Source organism: Leucopleurus acutus (genome assembly GCF_964270905.1).
Source record: "Leucopleurus acutus genome assembly, chromosome: 20".
NCBI lineage: Eukaryota > Metazoa > Chordata > Mammalia > Artiodactyla > Delphinidae > Leucopleurus > Leucopleurus acutus.
Window position 1 is genome coordinate 26,987,788 of NC_139162.1, and position 21,050 is coordinate 27,008,837.

Consider the following 21,050-nt stretch of genomic DNA (forward strand, 5'->3'; position numbering starts at 1 on the left):
TCCTTTCTCAACCAGTGGGAAAGTCTTATTTTCCAAAAACCTCTCAACCAAGATAAACTTGGGTTTTGTGGATGATAATTGTTGGGTAGGAGAGTGCTCAGTTGTAGGTAAAAGGTGAAGGAAGAGCTTTTGCTTAGGTTGTTTTGGCCTTGAGAGAAGGAGACAAGGAACCCACTAGACCAAGAACAGTCTGAAGCTCATCCACAACGTGCTTGGAAATTCAGAACATCAGTTCACATCTTTCAGTAGTCCTGCTTGTATTGGGATTGTCTAAAGTAATATTTATTGACTTTTCTTGATTACCAAAGTAATATATATGTTCATGGCAAAAAATTCAAATGTTACATAAAAGTAAATAATGACAGCCTCACCCTAACCACATACCCACACATCCAAAAACTCTTCCCTGCCTTGGAGGAAACCACAGTTAAATTTGGCATGTATTTTTCGACTATTTTCTATGCATTTACTAACATTTTAAAATTATAATGATTTTTATTTGACAGGTAGTCAGATTTTACATTCTTTTTCTGCAACTTGTGCTTTCACTTAGTTGGGAAAATTTTACTGTTATCATGTATAGATCTACCTCACACCCCTTTTCATGGCTGTATAGCATTCCATTGTGTAATGTACCACAGTTGAAGCAATCCCTTATGGATAGATGCTTACCAGTATTGTTGCAATGAACAAATTTGCACATACATTCTTACACAGTCTGTATGTTTGTGAGATAAAATCTTTTCAAAAAAAGAATTACTGTGCCATATGCTTTTTTTCTTTTTTCCTTTTTTTAGCAAGGGCATTGTTGAAATTCAGAGAAAGTAGTCTTCCATTGCTTTCCTCACTGGTGTAGGTTGGCACCATGATGCCTTTAGCTATGGAATTCTTGTGGGGCTCTGACAGGCACTTGGGGCATGGTGTCCAAGGTCTATGAGCTTTCCAGGGACCTACAGAATATTTGAGACTTGAAAAAAGAGTGTTGGCTCTAACATAAGAAAGTTGCAAAATAAAAATTTAATAAATGTAAGTAAATGTCTCTCCGATCCTGTGAACTGAGAATTCCAAAAAAATTACAGGGAAAAAAAGTTATCTTAAATATGAAAAATGGCTGCCTTTTAATGTTTGAAATGCTATGGGGATGCCTTCAAAAGTAACCATGCAGAGGGCTGGTAAATGTTTTAAAATATCCCTGGCCTGAATGGTCTGGGTGTTGGAATGGATGAGCAACTCTTTGCAGAATATTCTACAGACTTTTAAAATAACGTGCATCTCAAGTGCATTGTGCTAAGTGAAGAAGCCAGTCTCAAAAGGCTGGATGATTCTATTTATATGACATTCAGGAAAAGGCAAAGCTGTGGGGATGGAGAACAGACCCGTAGTTGTCAAGGGTTAAGGTTGGGGGGTGGGGGGTTTGACTACAAAGGGATAGCATAAGGGAATTTGGGGGTGATGGAGCTGTTCTGTATCCTAAATGTGGCAATGGTTATATGACTTGGTACCTTTCTCAAAACTATACCAAAGGGACTTCCCTAGTGGCGCAGTGGTTAAGAATCTGCCTGCCAATGTAGGGAACACGGGTTCGAGCCCTGGTCTGGGAAGATCCCACATGCTGCAGAGCAACTAAGCCCGTGCGCCACAACTACTGATGCTGCACTCTAGAGCCCGCGAGCCACAACTACTGAGCCTGAGTGCCACAACTACTGAGCCCGTGTGCCACAACTACTGAAGCCCAAGCGCCTAGAGCCCGTGCTCTGCAACAAGAGAAGCCACCGCAATGAGAAGCCCTCACACCGCAGCAAAGAGTAGCCCCTGCTCGCTGCAACTATAGAAAGCCGGAGTGCATCAACGAAGACCCAACACAGCCAAAAATAAATAATAAATAAATAAATTTATAAAAAAAAAACTATACCAAAAAGAGTACATTTTCCTGTATTTAAGTTTAAAAATAAATTTTAAAAAATAACAATAACATGCAGGGTCCCAACACAGTCCCCTTTGAACTTCACTCTCAGATTAGTAGGAGCTTCATCTGCCCGCCACTGGCTCTTTTAACGATGTCTTTGGATATAACCACTGAGCTGGGATTCAGCAGTCCTCCATCTGCTAGCTGAGCACCCCAGTCATTTGGGCAGTCTTCCATCTTTGCTCCCAGATAAGGGGTGATTCTCTAGGCACAACCCCTCACCTCATTCCTATATCTCCCCATTTCCATCAGCAGGGAGGGCTGAAGAATAATCTCTGCCTTACAGTGTGTGGCAAGGCCCTTGTGTCCTTTAGTGGCCAGGTGCTTGGAGTTTCTGGTCTCCGACTGACATAAACAGATGCTGTCCACTGGATTTTAGCAAGTAACCAGGGTTTTTGTGCTCTAAAAGGGATTCTTGGAGTTCTGGGTGTTTTATATAATATCTTAGTTATTAAAGCTGTACGTTTTGGGTTTTCCCTGGTGGCACAATGGTTAAGAATCCGCCTGCCAATGCAGGGGACACGGCTTCGAGCACTGGTCCAGGAAGATCCCACATGCCGTGGAGCAACTAAGCCCTTGAGCCACAACTACTTGGCCTGTGTGCCTAGAGCCCGTGCTCTGCAACGAGAAGCCACCGCATTGAGAAACCCATGCACCGCAACAAAGAGTAGCCCCCGCTCACTGCAACTAGAGAAAGCCTGCACGCAGCAACGAAGACCCAAAGCAGCCATAAATGAATAAATAAATAAATTTATTTATATAAAAAAAAGGAAAAAGCTGTATGTTTAAAAATCTATTTTGTCTTGTGGCTACAAATCTTGTTATAACTACAAACTGGTTGGTTTTGTATGTAAATTTGAACATTTATTTTGGTTAATCTTTGATGCTCAATTAATTCAAAACTTAATGGGTTAAACCATAAACATTGCTCACATACTTAATCTAGTTTCCTTAGACAATTTCAAAGTAAACCACATATTTAATCGGTCTGATTTGCACAAACACTTCCAATAGCTAATATGAAAGGCCTAAAATCTGCTGAAATCTTCCTAAGCATTCAAATACTAACATATCGAAGTCTAAACTCATAGATTTAATCAAACGTTGTTTACAAACGTAGTTAAATTTTCTTAGCATTTTAAAACTAAAATTGCAGACCTAATTTCAAATTCCTTTAAGCATTTCAAATTAAATTCAAAGTACCATATCCTCTAATCCTCTAAATGAGTTAACTATTTCAAATATCTTAAATAACAAAATATCACAATAATCAAACTTATTCCTCTGTTTGACATGGATTACTGATATTATGAATTTGATTCACTTCCCATAGTCTCTGTGTGTATTCTGACACTTATCCCACCAAGGTGAGATATTCTATCTAAACTCAGGACTGTGATTCGTTCATGGTCAGAGATTCTGGGCCGGGCATAGAATTCCTTGCTGCTTCTGTAATGGTTCTACCCAAACTGCAGGTTAACAAACTAAGCCCCTTCTTTTTTTTTTTTTTTTTTTTGGCTGCATTGGGTCTTTGTGCGCGGGCTCTCTCTAGTTGTGTCACGCAGGGGCTATTCTTCGTTGCAGTGCGGTGGCTTCTCTTGTTGCGGAGCATGGGCTCTAGGCGCTCAGCCTTCTGTAGTTGCAGCATGCAGGCTCAGTAGTTGCAGCACGTGGGCCCTAGAGTGCGCAGGCTTCAGTAGTTGTGGCTCGCGGGCTGTAGAGCACAGGCTCAGTAGTTGTGGCGCACGGGCTTAGTTGCTCTGCAGCATGTGGGATCTTCCCAGACCAGGGGTCGAACCCGTGTCCCCTGCATTGGCAGGTGGATTCTTAACCACTGCACCACCCGGAAAGTCCCCATCTATTGTTGATGGACATTTGAGTTGTTTCTAGTTTAAGGCTATTATAAACGACATTGCTAAGAACATTTCTGTACATGTCTTTTATGGACATAAGCAAGCATTTCTGTTTGGTACCCAGCATTAGAATTTCTCAGTCACAGAGTATATATGTATGTCTAGATTCAGTAGACATTATCAAATAGTTTTCCAAAGTGGCTGAACCAGTTTATACTTCCATCAAGAAGGTATGAATGTTGGCTTCCCTGGTGGTGCAGTGGTTGAGGATCCACCTGCCAATGCAGGGGACACGGGTTCGATCCCTGGTCCGGGAAGATACCACATGCCACGGAGCGACCAAGGCCGTGTGCCACAACTACTGAGCCTACACACCACAACTACTGAGACTGCATGCCGCAACAATTGAAGTCCGCGTGCCTAGAGCCCCTGCTCCACAGCAAGAGAAGCCACTGCAATGAGAAGCCCACACACTGCAACGAAGAGTAATCCCTGCTTGCAGCAACCAGAGGAAGCCCACGTGCAGCAACAAAGATCCAACACAGCCAGAAATAAATTAATTAATTAAATAAATTTATTTTTTTTAAAAAAGGTATGAATGTTCCAGTTGCTCCACATCCTCCCTATCAGTGGGTATTGTCAGTCCTTTTAATTTTAGCCATTCTGGTTGATCTACAGCAGTGTCTCATGATTTAAATTTGCATTTTCCTGATGACAAGATATGGTGAGCATCTTTCCATATGCTTATTGGTCATTTGAATATTTTCTTTTGTTTTTCAAAATTGGGTTTTCTGTCTTTTTCTTATTAATTTGTGGGAGTTCTTTATATATTCTGGATAAAAGATTTTTTTTGTCTGGTGTATGTATTGCACATACATCCTCCCAGATTGTGGTATGCCTTTTCACTTTCTTAATCTTGTCTTTTAATTAACAGACTTTTAAAATTTTAATGACATTCAATTTATCAATATTTTCTTTTATGTTAGTACATTTTGTGTCCTATTTAAGAAATCTTTGTCTACCTCAAGGTCTTGAAGATATTTCTAAGGTTGTTGTTTTTAAATTAAGACCTTATTTTTGGAGCAGTTTTAGGTTCACAGTAAAATTGAGGGGAAGGTACACATTTTCTATATATTTCCTGCCCCCACACATGCATGGCCCCCATTATCAACATCCCCCACTAGAGTGGTACATTTGTTATAATTAATGAGCCTACACTGACACATAATAATCACCTAAAGTCCATAGTTTATATTAGAGTTCACTCTTTGTGTTTTACATTCCATGGATTTGGACAAATGTATAGTGACATGTATCCATCATTATAGTATCATACAGAATGTTTTCACTGCCCTAAAAATCCTCTGTGCTCTATTCATCGTTCCCCACCCCCCTACCCCTGGAAAGCACTGATCTTTTTATTGACTCCATGCCTTTTCTAGAATGTCATATAGTAGAAATCATACAGTATGTAGCCTTTTGTATTGGCTTCTCTCACTTAGTAACATGCATTTAAGTTTCCTCCATGTCTTTTCATGGCTCGATAGCTCATTTTCTTTTTTAGTGCTGAATAATATTCCACTGTCTGGGTGTACCAGTTTATTTAGCTGTTCACCTACTGAAGGATGTCTTGGTCACTTACAAGTTTTGGCAACTTTGACTAAATCCGCTATAAACATCTGTGTACTGGTGTTGATATGGACATAAGTTTTCAACTCCTTTGGGTAAATACCAAGGAGTGGCGTTGCTGAATCCTATAAGAGTATATTTAGTTTTGTAATAAATCTCCAAGCTGTCTTCCAAAGTGACTGTACAATTTGCATTCCCGCCAGCAATGAATTCCTGTTCCTGTTGTTCCACATTCTAACCAGCATTTGGTGTTGTCTGCGTTCAAGAGAGCAGAATTTAAAAATCCTGCAATAGACTCAGGTGCACATGAAAATCTAATGTACAGTAATTGTGTTTCCCCCTAGGATATTTTGAAAAATTTAATAACCTTAAGGGATAAATTGTTCACTGACCTGAATTATACAGAGTCCTCAGAAATCATCCAAAAATAACAGCTTTGTATAAACATTTTTGACTTTCTGCTGTAATAAGATCCATATTTTTCCTTCTGTCTGGAAATTCTGGTTGGACTGTTCACGGCATTGCCATGAGGATTAAATGATTTAATAAAGGCTAAGGCACTCTATTATATGCCTGACACAAAATAAATTCTCAGTTGATGTTAGGAATTATTAGTTATTACAATGATGACATTAGTTGTTACAGTGAAGTTAGCTGCAAACTCCTTTCTGTCAGCCACAATACCCAACACAGGCCTGAACACAGAGTAATATCCAGGTAAGTGCTCAGTGAGTGACTGGTTTCCAACATTTGGGATTTCTTCCACCCTTGAAATACCATAGCTTATTTTATGTCTTTTTAAAAATGTTCTAGGGCTTCCCTGGTGGCGCAGTGGTTAGGAATCTGCCTGCCAACGCAGGAGACATGGGTTCGAGCCCTGGTCTGGGAAGATCCCACATTGCCACGGAGCAACTAAGACTGTGTGCCACAACTACTGAGCCTGCGCTCTAGAGCCTATGAGCCACAACTACTGAGCCCATGTGCCACAGCTAGTGAGCCTGTGCGCCTACAGCCTGTGCTCCACAACAGGAGAAGCCACCACAAGCAGAAGTCCGTGCACCGGGACGAAGAAGATTAGCCCCTGCTTGCCGCAACTAGAGAAAGCCCGTGAGAAGCAATGAAGACCCAACTCAGCCAAAAATAAAAATAAATTTATTTTTAAAAATTCTAAGAATTAATTGATTTAAAAAAAAAAAAACAGCTGTTGATCCAACTCAACCAACTCAACTTTTTTTTTTTTTGCGGTACGCTGGCCTCTCACTGTTGTGCCTCTCCCGTTGCGGAGCACAGGCTCCGGACGCGCAGGCTCGGCGTCCATGGCTCACAGGCCCAGCCGCTCCGCGGCATGTGGAATCTTCCCGGACCGGGGCATGAACCTGTGTCCCCTGCATCAGCAGGCGGACTCTCAACCACTGCGCCACCAGGGAAGCCCTCAACTTTATTTTAATTGCATTAATTTCTGCTTTTATCCTAATGTTCAGGTCTTGTTTTCTAATCACGCATTTAAGGCGATAAATTTTCCTCCAAGTATTGCTTTGACTTCATCCCACAAGTTATGTGGAGTATTCATAACATAACGATCCTGTCAATAATTAAAGCAGATGCCTATAAGGCATTTAGCACAGTTAGTGCGCAATACTGGTTAGCTGCTTTAACCTTATCCAGTACTCGGCCAACAAGTATTTATTTGTCATTCTCAGGACACCAGGTAAGCTTATCCGAGCCACCTTCCGTGCCTTTCGTCACTTTTCTTTTGCCTTTGTAACTCCTCCTAGCCCCTTAGGGGGCGGGGCCTGGCCTTTACGCGCTTTGACCCCACCCCCGCCAGGTTTCCATGACACTACGTAGCTTCTAACGAGATATTCTATAATGCTGTCTCCTTCCGCCTTCTAAAAGCAGCTATGGGACCACGATGGAAAAATAGTCCCTTGGCAAAGGAGTTCTTTTCACGAGGAGGCGGAACTAGGGCGGGGCTTAAGCGGAAGGAACAGGAAGTCTGTGAGCCCTGTGGCGGGATTGGGCTCAGCGCTCTCAGGGGGCGGAGGGATCCATCGCAGGCGGCGGGCGGCCACCGCCTCCATTTAAGGAGGGGAGAACGGTGCGGGAGGCAGTTGCTGTGGTTTCCGTGTTGAGGTGGCTTAGTTTTTATGGGAGCTGAAGTTCACGGACGCAGCGTCGCGTGTCCAAGTCCAGCTGTCTGTGGCTACCGATCGGGAGGTCAGGAGTGCAGCGTCCTTTCTTCGGACTAGGGCCAGCTCCCTGTTTTCCCTTCACCACTTGGTGCCAGTATTTAGGTCGTCTTCGGCGCGGCTGAGGAGAAGGCCGCGGGCGAGATGTTCAAGAACACGTTCCAGAGCGGCTTCCTTTCTATCCTCTACAGCATTGGCAGCAAGCCCCTGCAAATCTGGGACAAAAAGGTCAGGGGCTGAGGGCGGCGGGGCGGGGGCCCGGGGCTGGGCCCGGGGTAGCGGGTAGTTGTGTCGAACTGGCGCCTGGGGGAGGCCGGGCGGTCTCTGCTGTCTCCTGTCCCCAGCCTGGCGTGACTGAGGCGCGAGGTGGGGGCGTCGTGTAAGCCGCGGGGGCTGCATTGTGGGGTGGGCGTGCCTGGGGTTTAAGTGTCCTGCGGCAGTAGTGTGGTTAGGACAGTTGCCCCTCGCGGCAGACTTGACTGGGCCCGTCGGTTCCTCAGCCTCGGTTTCCGCATCTATATGGTGGGGTCGATAGTGCGCGTCTCACGGCATGAAAAGCGTAAACTCACGTGAGGTTGCTTCGGGAACGCGCAGATGAAAGGAACCGCTGTGGAATGGAACGCGCAGATGAAAGGAACCGCTGTTCACTGATTTCACAAATATTTACTGATATCCTGTGTTGTGCCAGGCACTGTGCTGGGCACTAGACACAGAGCCTTTGTTCCAGGCCCCCTTATAGAGGCACAGCCTGAACTCAGTTATGTTTGGGTTTCATTCATTTGCTCCCTTCCTCCCACTGATCCCAGCCAAGCCGGAATTCGGTGGCCTTTGGCACCTGCTCCACACTCACTGTGACTTGGGGTCTGTACTCTGCCTTCAGTGGCTGATCTCCATCAGAGAGGTTGCAAAATGGTGATAAAGTGTTGTCTGGGTTAACAAGCTGAACGCCAGGTACAAGCCTCATCCTCTTTATTCAGGCATCCACTAGATGATAACTTTCACTGACTCTGGGAGATGGGGACCCTGTCCACTTTTTGGAGATGTTGATTGGGGGCACGTGTGCCTAGCAATCTATGAGTTGGTCTGCATTTAATTACTTTGATATTTCCTTTCTCATGCAAATTCCCAGTCATCCGTACCTTTTTTGAATATAAGTTAATATAAAGCACTGTACATTGGAAGACAGGTGATTTAGGGTATAACCTTAGTACTGCACTCCTTCGGGGACAATGGAGAGAGGTGGTATGTTGAATGCTGTTTTTATAGAGAAGAATGTAGGATAATCTAAATAAGCAGTTCATTGGTAATGAGGCCAAGAATTTTGGATATCATCTCAGAACAATTCCCTGTCTTCCCTTATCCACAGATGAAGGTTTGGGGCCACATAGAGATGAGGAGAGAACATGGACAGCCTTCTGCCTGTTGTCACTAGGGAATTCTGCTTTCTGAGAGCAGCTTTGGGGGTGGTGTGTTCACAATGTCATTTTTATAAGATAGTTGAAAGATCTGAATGTAATGAGTTTGGCCTTATGCATGTGTGAGAAATCTGACCAGCTCTCCTCTTTCACAGTGATTCTGTCCACAAACTAGAGCTAATGCCAAGAGTTACTTATTACCCAAGAGAGCAGTTCCTTAACTGTTTTCCTACATTTTACTGAGTTTTTCAGTTCCATGGTTTTGTTCACATTGGAATAAAAAACACTTTAAACTCTGAAATTGTACCTCTACAAAGAGAACCCGGAATGAGTGTACCTGGGAACTTTGTAAAGATGATGGCTTCTCAGCTGTGGCTTGACTTAATTTTGGACTGTCCAAAGGCAAGGAGAGAGTGGATTGTATGCCAGTTGAATTTGGGATTGTAACCAAAGTGTCAATATGAGGCAATTGATATAGAGAATGGGGCTTGATCTAGGAGGAGAGGTTTTCAGAGCAGGTCAGAGAACTTACCAACACAAAGAATTCCAGTGGTAGAGAGGCCTCAGCATTTCTATCAGGTGAAACTTTTATCAGAGTTGCCCCATTTTAACCCTTCTGGGCTTGATCTTTTGTAGTGTGTTTTATTTTTCAAATGCAGCTTTTTGAGTAGTCAACATGTTTGCACACGGAATATAAAAGCAGAGTAACCATGGTGCACTGTGTCCCTTAACAACGCCACTAGAGGTCGGATGGTACCCTAATAACATAAACCTGTGTGAAAACATTGTTAGAAGATCGACTGGCAGGGTTACATGGAGTAAATTAAGCAGACATTTTGGCAAAGAAAACCTTTAGAGGAACACTCATTTTAAGCAAACACTCATTTTAAGCAAAATTCTCATAATAGTAAAAATAAATTATATGTTTCTACTCTTCTTATTTAGACTAGATTGAAAAGTGTTTATCTGTGAACTTTTCCCCCTTGAGGCAAGAGAAGGAAAGGGAGGAAGAAAGGAAAGTTTGGGGCCAGATCCATAGGCTTTGGTGTATGTGTTCCTTTACTCAGCTGTATTATAAAGTCCTCAGAAAGTGTTGGGAATCCAGTCCAGAAGGGGAAACACTGGGAACTGATATTCTTATCAAAGATTTATTGAGCAACAGCAAAGTGACAGGCATTGTATAGATTTGGGGAGATACAAAGTTAGGGAAGAGAAGACATTTTCCCCACTCCCATGATTCCGAATAAGGCAAAGTTGTAATAAGGGCAAAGTTTGATGGAGGGAGGGAAGGACTGTCCACATTTATCTAGAAATGACCCTACCCTCTGCTAGTAGGTACATATTGGCTATAAGTGCCTGTTTTTAGTTGTTACATATTTTGATTTCACAAAACTTTACTATTCTCCTTCCTGAGTTTATGGAGAGAGAATTTCTGTTATTTGTTTACGGTGAAGAGCAGTCTTTGAAAACTTAGGTTTGGCTTCATTTAGGCTCTGTGTCTCCTTATGAATATGAGGAGTGAATGCCATATTCATAATAACAGTTAATTTGCAAATTCATTTTGGGGGTGTGGCTACATTTGCAATACCTGCATTTATCTGACACTCTGAAGTTCTCAGCCCCTCCCCCCATCTCATCCTTCAAATCTCAGCTTAACTTAAGTTCCCAATGTAATAATGTTTATGTCTCCTGTGTGCTCCTGTGGCGCTCTATATCACGCTGAATGGCAGTTGCCTATTTATTGTATATCTCCCACTAGACTACAGGTTCCTTAGGGGGAAGAATAGTATCTTACCTTGAAACTCCAGTGCCAGAGTGTGGTCAGACACCTTGGATTTGCGTCCTGGCTCTGTCATATGTCCTGTGCTGTGTAACCTTGAGCAAGTACTCAACTACTCAGTTCTCTCATCTTGTAATCCACCTCCTTCTCATGGTTATGGAGATTAAATGAAGATGTATATAAATGCTTAGCAACAGTTATGGCACACATTATTAAATAGGGCAGGGAACTGAGGCATTTGCTCAAGAGTAAGTGAAAAATTTATAACTGAGCCCAATATTCAGATGCCTAGGAATAGGAAGTACAGTAACTCCAGACTTCTGAAATGAGAATAATTTAGTCAGTGTACCATGGCTTTCCCTATCCAAAACTTTAACATGGCTCTAAGGCCACACAGACTGTGGTCTGGTACCTGCTTAATTAGTTCTCCAGGCTGATGTCCCCCAGGATCTCCCTTCTAGTATTGACCTCCTACTGAACTGAAAGAAGTCTGTTCTCTCCTGCTTTAGGCTTTTGTACTTGCCGGCCCCTCTCCTGGGACCCACTCCTACCCCTTCTTCATTAGTCTCTAGGTCTCAGCTCAAAGGTACCTCCTCAGGTTAAGTTAATTTATATCCACTTATAGAACCTCTACTTCCTTCTCATCATACTTGAAATTAGCTTCTCAAGATCTGTATTCCTGGCTGGACAGTAAGCTTCCTGATAGAGACCTTTGTAATTTTTCAAACCAAGAGTTTAGCAGAAATTAGGGATTTCTTAATGCTCCCTTAACTTCCGGGATCAGCAAATACTACATTATTAAAGGACTTTTTATGTTTAATGTAAACATTACTTCCGGTTTGTAAAGAAAATACCAGGAGGTTCTTTTCCCACTTATGCCTGTGTAAAACATGTAACTTTCAGACTTTACTGGTAATACCCTAAAAATCTACTACATGAGATTGTTAACTCATACAAGCTTCTCTTTCTTTCTGCTCACCTTGTCTTTCTCTGCTGCTGATCCTTCCCATTCCCAAACGAAATATTAGAACCAGAGTTTTTGTGGCTGTTGCTGGAAAATATTAGATTCCCATTCCCAGTTCCTAATTTTAAAAATGAACAAAGTCTCTCTCCAGAAAAAAAGTTCCCACACCCTAACTTTTAATTAGCAAACCTTGTTGGTACATGTTAAATTTCTAGTAGTAGAATTGAGAGCATTTGGACATGAAAGTACTAAAACTATTTTTTTTCAGATTATCCCTGGGTCAATCTGAGGATGTTATTCATTTTTCCAAAAAATAGCTTTTACTATAATTGGGCAAAGGCCTGGGTTTTAGTTACACTTGCCCTTTCAAGGCATTCTTAGGAAGAGACTGGTTAGCAATACATATAATTGTTCTTACTAAAGGGTTGTTTGTAAATGTCCAAAGTTGCCTGTCTGCTGTTTGGATAGTCCCTGTTACGTGCCGCAAAGGAAGAGAAGCCTTTACTCCACTGGAGCCTACAAGGCCCAGGGCTTGAGACAGAGCTATGCCCAGCTCTCCCCACAGAGGTCTCCCTCTGCCTGTTTTCTGACTTAGAGCCCAGCCCCTAGCTCAGGGCAGAAACTTTCCTGCTGAAATGGACAGCTCTAAAGGCTTAATGTAAATTGGAACATGTGTCATTAAGACTAGGATGCCAGATGGCTGAGGGCTCAGCTGTCTGCCAGGATAAGTGGGTGGAGCCACAAAAAAGAAAGGTGGGAGTGGGGAACAGATACAACTCGTGTTATTTTTAAAGCACTTGACGAAATATAGAGCATTGGCCAGCTTCCTCCCTATCCCAGTAGTATTTTCCCCGCTCAGCTTTGACTCTCCTCCCTGGGGCTTACATTGGGGGGAAAAAAATCAGTGTTCTTTATTAGTTGTCCCAGCAACCATGGAAAGCCTGGGAGAGTGATTGCAAAAAAGGGCTTGAAGGTTCCCTTCTTGGTGCCTGCAGAGGCTGAGAACCATTCTGATTGTTAATTGCCAGTAGCCTGGGTTCTGAAGCTTCTAAAGTACCTCCACCTCATGGTTGGGGCCCGGGGGTGGGGGAGGGGAGGAGATCATGAAATTAAAAAATGTAAGATTGGCTTTATTTATTATCATTATTTTGGAGGAATAAAACACTCATAGGCCACACTACAGGAATGTGTCATGAAATAAAAAAATTAGCAAGTCAAAAACAATAGGCACTTTCTAATTTAGAGAGGGAAGTAAAATAAAACCTACTTCCACCATGTGCAATAAATGCTGACCAGTTCATTTTATCTTCATTTCAAAGCCAGGCCTGCCTAGTGGCCTCTGAACTGGAAGAAGCTAAGGAAAGGAAGTTGATACTTTCTGAGTCCATGTGTCTTGTTATACATGTTTGTCAGAAGCTGGACTGGGGAGGGGCTTGCTTCCTGGAAGACCTTTACAACTTAAGGCAGTGACAGCCAGATTGCCAGAGTGGTTGGGAGGCCTTGCCCCAAATTGTCCACCTCTCTTTCTCCTTTGATCGTAGTTTTAGAGCCTAGAGAGAAGTTTGGGGATGTTTCCCACCCATATCTCTGGTTAATTGCACCCCTGGCCCCACTCCAGTCTTCTTCCAGTGAATTTGTATTTACAACCCTTTGAACTTAATAAAGAAGAAAAATCATAATTCACTAAGAAATCACCTTAATTTGATTTTAAAGCTCTGGCAGCTTGTGATATGAGAATACTTTTCTTCTTTGAGGACTGAACTTTCTCCTTGGGCAAAGCTCTATTTAGACTGTTCTCACCACTAAGCAGGTTAAAACTCTAGAGAGACTGTTGGGCATTCCTTTGAAAAAGCTGCCTTTTCCCCCTCTGGGTTCTCGTGTTTTACGGGCTATGTTAATTAATTTTGTAAGAATTAAGTTTGTGCGTGTGGTAGTTTATGTGTTGTGAAAGGAATTTCTCTTAAGAAGTTACTGACAGTCCAACTGAAAGTTAGTTTGCCCCTGGGACAGAAGTGTAAGAATACACAGAGTCTGTTTTGGCTTTTAGTCTGTTGGCTTCTGTGTGCAGTGTAAGGCATTGTTTTCTTCTGTAAAGACCTGAGTAGTCACATTTACTGGAGTGCTATAAACTTTGAGATGGGCAGAAGGCAAACGTCCTTAACATTTCCTCCCTGTGAAACCTGGCTGGGTTTTCTGGAGCTGAGGGAGGCTTCCCATGACTGTAGTCAGAGAGACCTTCCAGGATGTAAGATCTGAGGTCCCACTTACAATGTTGGCTAAATTGCAACGTGTTGCCTTTTAACAATAGTAGTCTTTGGACCCTAATTACTTAATCCTTTCAATTTAACCATCTGTTTGGTTTGTTGCATTCGGTACCTTTTTAAGAAAGAATGAAGTTATAGAGAATAATTAGTGGTATGTTATATAATTAGTATTTGCATCTTGTTGGGATACTGTCAGCTCTTATCAGTCTGCCTGCAACATATTATATGGAAAAATTTCTTGATGAATTCCTCCTTTACCAAGAAGTCTGCCTGATTTTCCACAGCAGCTGTGGGCTAGCAAATAGAGGAGGAATATTGCCACTTTGGGAGCATTTATGTGGGGAATGAGGTGGGCAGTGTTGGCATGTGCTACAAGTCTTTGTGATCCAAGTCTTTGTGCTTTTAATCTCCCTTGGAAAGAGGCCCAGAATTCAAAGCAGGAGGGCATTGGATGTCGCCAGCTTTGTTTGAGAAGCACTTCAGTGTGATGTTTGTGACTTGAGAATCCAGAAATGCTACACTGGCAGAGATCTGGGGCCCATCCACTCAGCATTCTGTCTCTGACAGTGGGTACCAAAGGATGATTTGTGGGAAGGCATTCTTTATGCTAGTAACCTCACTAGCGTGATATACCTTAGGATCTCTGGCTTCCCATAATAGCCCATGGTGGCCAGGAATTTTTGAAAAATCCTCCTTGAATCTCTTCATATGTGCCAACTCTTAGGATGACAGATTCCAGAAGTCAGCAAATATTTGAATGCTTAGTTTATGCCTAGCAGAGTACTAAGCACTATAGAACATATAAATGATGTTTAATACTTGGTCCTTACCCTTCAGCTTATACTTTTTTGAGGAGACAAGACTCAGTTGCATCTGGCAGAAAAAGATGGGCAGTGATATCAGATGTTACCTGGGGAATACCAAGCACACCACAAGTGGATCAAATTAACAGGAACAGAGCACGCAGAGACTGATGTCTAAAGACAGAATGCCATGTTATTAATAATTGTGTTGAACAATACAACTATCAGACTCAACGCTGTATTCTCTCCCCATATGCAAGTCTCATGGAAAGCCACATGATGACTTGTTGAATATGACAGCACAGGCAGCCGTTTTCACTATACCTAGTAAAAAACCACATGCTTGTCATTCTGATGCATCAGGTTCTAAACCTGGTTGATCTTTTTCATGTGTTAATACATTCAGCCCTAACAGTCCAGCCCTGTCTCAGAAGTGCCTTTGCATGTCTCTGCTCTGTCCATATAAGGTGCTTGGATGTAATGCTTGAAGATAATTGTGCTTTCCTAAATATGTTTTGAGAGGAGGAATCCGTATCGAATATTGATTCCTCTCCATCATATTCCCCCTACATATGCAGCAAACAATGCAAAACAATGTAGGATGAAGTGCTAAATTATGTAGTCTAGGCTACATGAGCAAGAAAAATGAATCAGAGAGAAGAGAGGTCAGTGTAGGCTGAAAATGCTAAAGAAGGCTTCTGTGTGCGGCACAGATGGGACTCGAATTCATACTTGAAAAAGTAGAAACTTAGGGAAAAGAAGACAAGGAAGCATGAAGTAGAAGTAAACCTGGGGTAGTAATACGTTCGGTTTTTGGTTGCTACCCTCCCTCTCAGTGACACTCAGCACTTGACCTTTCTGGCCAGAGAACTATGTGAGGCAGTGGAGGGCAGTGGAAAGCCTGGCGTTAATCCTGCCCCTCTTACTTAGGGTCTGTCGTCTGCACTCCCTGAGTGTCAGTGTCCACGTCTGTAAAGTGGAAGCAACACCAACGACCTTGTGATTTTTGTTGTTGTTGTTAGGACTGAGCTCGTTGTTGTTAGGAATGTTCCTAGTGTATAGTAGATGCTTGGTAAACGTTAGCTGGATCTAAATTGAGTTGATTTCTTTGGGAAGAAATTTGTCCTGATTTATAGATTGCCAAATTGCCTGCAACTCCTGTGGTGGTTGATTGGGCCCTGTACAGAGGTAATAGCATGGCTTACTTTCACATATCGTGTCACAAACTTCTGTGTTATGCCCTTTGGGCTACTGTGGTTTTCTTTAAATCAGGGGTGTCCAACCCCTGGGCCGCGGACCAGTACTGGTCCGCTGCCTGTTTGGAACCGGGCCGCACAGCAGGAGGTAAGCGGCGGGCGAGCCGGGGTAGCTTCATCTGCGGCTCTGCATCGCTGGCATTATCGCCTGAACCACCATATCCCACTCTACCCCCAACCCCGGTCCGTGAAAAAATTGTCTTCCACACAACCGGTCCTGGTGCCAAAGAGGTTGGAGACCGCTGCTTTAAATAGTCCCATTCAGCCTTCAAAATCTTAACAGAGTTATTTGTCGATATTTCAGTACTAACCAGTTTAATTTCATCCCTTGTAGGTACGGAATGGCCACATCAAAAGAATCACCGATAATGACATCCAGTCCCTGGTGCTAGAGATTGAAGGAACAAATGTCAGGTAGGTTGCCACTCTTCTCCCAGAGACATGGAATGCCAGGAGGTAGTACATTCATAGAGGTTAATAGCATGGACTGCAGAGTCAGACTGCCTGGTGTGAATCCAGCTCTGCTACTTAGAGCTCACCTTGGGCAAGTTATTTAATCCCCCAGGCTTTAGTTTCCTCACCTGTGAAATAGGGATAATGACAGTACATCTTCCTTGTAGAATTATTGTGAAGATTAAGTAAGTGAATGTGTATAAAACACTTAAAACCTGCTTAGCACTTAGTCAGTGCTGTATAAGTCTTAGTTATTAATATTTAACCCAGATGTGTTTATGTGGAGGTATGGGTTTACAGTAATCATCCAGTGGATGGCCAGGGTAGTTTTCAGTGTTACAATGGTCTTAGTTTTGGTTTTCTATCATTTGATAGTTTCTTAGACCAGAATTAAATCTTTTTTCACTGGAAGAACTTGCAGATCCACTGGTCTGGCTTTGTTTCTCAGATATTTTATTGTTGATGTCTAGTGCTATGTTAAACTTTTGTTTCAGAGTCCAGCACTTTTTTTTAACACATTAGCTTAACTTAAGGGTTGAGGGATCATTGGATGACATATCTGGATCTTTTAGATCTGCCTTCCAATTTATCCTCTTGGACTGAGTGTTATTGCTGTGCATACCACAAAGGAAAAGGCAAGTAGTGTGTTTATTGGTGTTTCCTCTTTCTACAGCACCACATATATCACATGTCCTGCAGACCCAAAGAAAACATTGGGAATTAAACTTCCCTTCCTTGTCATGATTATCAAAAACCTGAAGAAATATTTTACCTTTGAAGTACAGGTAAGTATGTGCACATGAATCTCTACACTCTTGGCTATACCAAAGAGATGTCCTGTCAATTTATAGGAGAAAAGTGGCCGCAGGAAAGTATCTTTATCCTTTTGTATGTATTCTTTTCTGCCTCTGCTGTACACTTGATGCAACCTTTTTTTTTGCGGTATGCGGGCCTCACTGTTGTGGCCTCTCCCATTGCGGAGCACAGGCTCCGGACGCGCAGGCTAAGCGTCCATGGCTCACAGGCCCAGCCGCTCCGCGGCATGTGGGATCTTCCCGGACCAGGGCACAAACCCATGTCCCCTGCATTGGCAGGCGGACTCTCTACTGCTGCACCACCAGGGAAGCCCGCAACCATTATTATTATGGCATTATTATTATGGCATTATTATTTTGGTATTATCAATCAAAGTTTAATGCCAAGTTTTAAAAGAAGCAGTAAGCATCTAGAAAATCTAATCAATAGCTACAAGAGTTCAAAGCTTGAGGGTTAGAGTAGTGTCCATTTGGGAAGTTACTATTTAATACTGGGCTATTGTTGGTCTCAAGTCTAGCTTTTTTAATTTTTCAAAGGGAAGAATGTTTATGGAATCATGCTATGGTCTGGGGGCCTGATGCATGTGTCATATGTCATAAGCAGCTGGTGTTGTCTTGGCAACAGACAAGATAAACTAGCTACTTCCGGGCCGTCTGCATCCAGTGTGACCTATATCTGGTTTGTTTATTCTCCCTTGGGTCTCAGCCTTGGGAAACCAGGCTGTGGGAGTTTCAAGTCCCCGTCTTATCAAGGTTGTTTGCTTCTTCCAAGATGGAGTTAATGTGATTCTTCTCTATATTTCATAGGTACTAGATGACAAGAATGTGCGTCGGCGGTTTCGGGCAAGTAACTACCAGAGCACCACCAGGGTCAAACCCTTCATCTGTACCATGCCCATGCGGCTGGATGACGGCTGGAACCAGATTCAGTTCAACCTGTCAGACTTCACTCGGCGGGCATATGGCACAAATTACATTGAGACCCTCAGGGTGCAGGTACTGGCTCCTTTTCCAGATGGAGCCCCAAATGGGAGAGGGGTCTAGGCTCTGTTTGTTACTGGCTTGTGACCCAGGTGACAGAACAGTGCGGGTTTCTGGCTAAAGTTCCCAAGTCACGGTCCAGGGGGCTTTCACCTCAGAGAGGCCCAGGACCTTCTCAGGAATCTGCTCAGATACAGTGGGAGAATACAGCAAGTAAAATCTCCCTCTTGTCAAAATCTACCCCTAAGCCACGCTGAGGAGATGCCACAGAGGTGAAGCTTTGACGGCACCATGCGGGGGGCTCAAGGAACATCAGGAAAAGAGGAAAGACAATCATATTTTGAGACTTATTTTAAGTCTTGCATCCACAGATCCATGCAAACTGTCGCATCCGACGGGTTTACTTCTCAGACAGACTCTACTCAGAAGACGAACTGCCAGCAGAGTTCAAACTGTATCTCCCAGTTCAGAATAAGGCAAAGGTAAGCCAGCTTTCCTCAGAGGAAGGCCAGACAGTGAGTTGTAGAAGCTGTGTCCCTGGAAAGTGCTCTGTTCTACAAGTTCAGCTGCAGAGCCTCTCTGTGTTGACATGGAGTATGGAGGACTTTTACATCATAAGATCTTAGGTCTTCCACCACCAGCACTGAATCAGGAATGATCCCATGAAATGCTCTGTTACTGCTGTCTCACCTCCATGAAGTGATACCGTCTCTCCTGGGGGGCATCCTTCTGCTTCCTGCTCCCAGGCCTTCCTTGCAGAATATCTCCATCTGAACCTCTTCATCAGCCCCAAATTACTATCAGCCGATCTGTCCCCTCTGACACGATGATGGGTGCTTACATGCCTGCCCACTGGTGACACACATGCATCTCCCCACAGTCCAGCATCCCCTTGAGTGTCACTAGAGGTAGGGGGTCAGTGGCACTGACCGTCTGTTTTCTAATAACTTAAACTGATGCCTTTGTTCTATTTTTTTTTCTTTCCCCTTCAGCAATAACTGGAATGCCACTCAAGGGATAGACCCTGGATGTGACTCTTAGTTTAAAAAGGAAACTATCTGGAGGACAATGCAAAAAACAAATATTTATATTAGTTCACTGTGCTGCAGTTCTTTTACCTGCTCCTTGGCGTCCCTGGTTGTGGCTACCAGTGACCGTGCCGTGCATTGTAAGTACAGTGGGGGATAAGCTGTCCTTTGATACATGAATGCCAGAGTTTATCTTGCTGCCTGCCTCTGTGTGTGGGGAGATACATTTACCATGAACTTACAGAATTAAAGATGTCCCGTAAAGGTAATTTCAGACCAATATTTCTTCCTATGGTTGGTTCTTTGTTTTATATATTATCTAAATATATGTATATGCTGTGTAATACTCATAATCCAGAAATGAATAAAATGTTATATTCTTGGTTTGTAAATTTGTTCTTAGTTTGTGTCTTTTTTAATGGTGACATTTCTCTTTCTTTATGGTATGAAAATAGAACTCTTTCCAAAGAACATCCCATACATTCATGCTGTGAAATAGCTTACAATAAGCACTTGAAGAACAAGACATCTATAGAAATTGATTTGGAACAACTTCCAAGAGAAACTAAATGGAAAGAAACTGAATAGTGTATCACCAGTGGAATCATCTTACTGAGGGGTGGGTCCCAAGTGGAGCTTTAGACAAAACGGCATATATTCCAGATTGCTCTTAAACACCTTAGGAAGGTGTCTTGTTGGAGCCTCACTTGCCCTTTTGTAACAATCAGCACATCTAGTGTTCCTCAGCACTGGAACAGATCACCATCTCCCAATTTGAGCTCCAGATGAAGTACTTGCCTTGAATTTAGGGACTTGAAGGAAAAATGTTTCTTTAAACACTGGACTCACTTGAGAGAACTGAAATCTTGCACCACTCTCCCTGCTCACGCTTATTCTGGGGCATGTGCTTGGTTAGTGAAATGACCCTGGCACAAATAGTTAAATTTACAAAAGTTAAACACTTATATGATACAACTCTACTGTATGTAATATTTCTGGAGGGAAAACCATTTGGGGGTGGATAAGAGCATATGTAGGTACACCTAGATGATCTCATAGGACACGTAAGAACTGTACAGTGATTACTTCTGGAGAGAATGGTTGTATCATTTACGTACTTTTTTTGTACTATAGACGATTTCTTTGAAAGGTAATATTTATGTGATAAGAATTTCAAAGTCAAAAAAGAACAAAAGGCCATCCTGGATACTGTGCTCTCCCCGACATTCCCTCTGGATTTGGTTTCATCCCACAGGATGAGGCTGGAATTGTGGGCACTGGCTGTTTTGACTTTGACTAGAGGTAAAAACACAGTGCTGAATTCGTCATTACTGTTGCTGCCTCCTGAGAAGTTAAGTGACAAGGAGCACTGTTCTCCCGCATCCTTATCCTCCAGAGTGTGCTCTGGGTAAGCATGACCGAATCTCTGAGGAGGGCAGGGCTGCAGTGGTGGGAGGGCTGGAGGGAAAGGTGCTCCACTGCTGCCTTAGGCACTCACTGAGTTCTCATTTCCCCTCGCAGTCGTCAGGACCTGGCACTTAGGTGGGTTCAGTCAAGACGACTTTGCCTTCCTCTTCCTGCTAACAGCTGCACTGGAGCCGCCTTCACCGTGGATGCTGCCCCTCTCCTTGGAGAGTCACCATCATTCAGCATC

At 43.0% G+C, this 21,050-nt stretch overlaps 1 protein-coding gene across 1 annotated transcript; it reads left to right on the forward strand.

Moving 5' to 3' along the window:
- The first annotated feature begins 7,587 nt into the window (after positions 1 to 7,587).
- On the forward strand, positions 7,588 to 19,748 carry CFAP20 (cilia and flagella associated protein 20). The gene is made up of 6 exons (XM_082862923.1): positions 7,588 to 7,865; positions 16,454 to 16,533; positions 17,246 to 17,357; positions 18,195 to 18,383; positions 18,740 to 18,850; positions 19,361 to 19,748. The coding sequence occupies exons 1-6, from the start codon at positions 7,782 to 7,784 to the stop codon at positions 19,364 to 19,366; spliced, it is 582 nt and encodes a 193-aa protein (XP_082719049.1). The 5' UTR covers positions 7,588 to 7,781; the 3' UTR covers positions 19,367 to 19,748.
- The last annotated feature ends 1,302 nt before the right edge of the window (positions 19,749 to 21,050 follow it).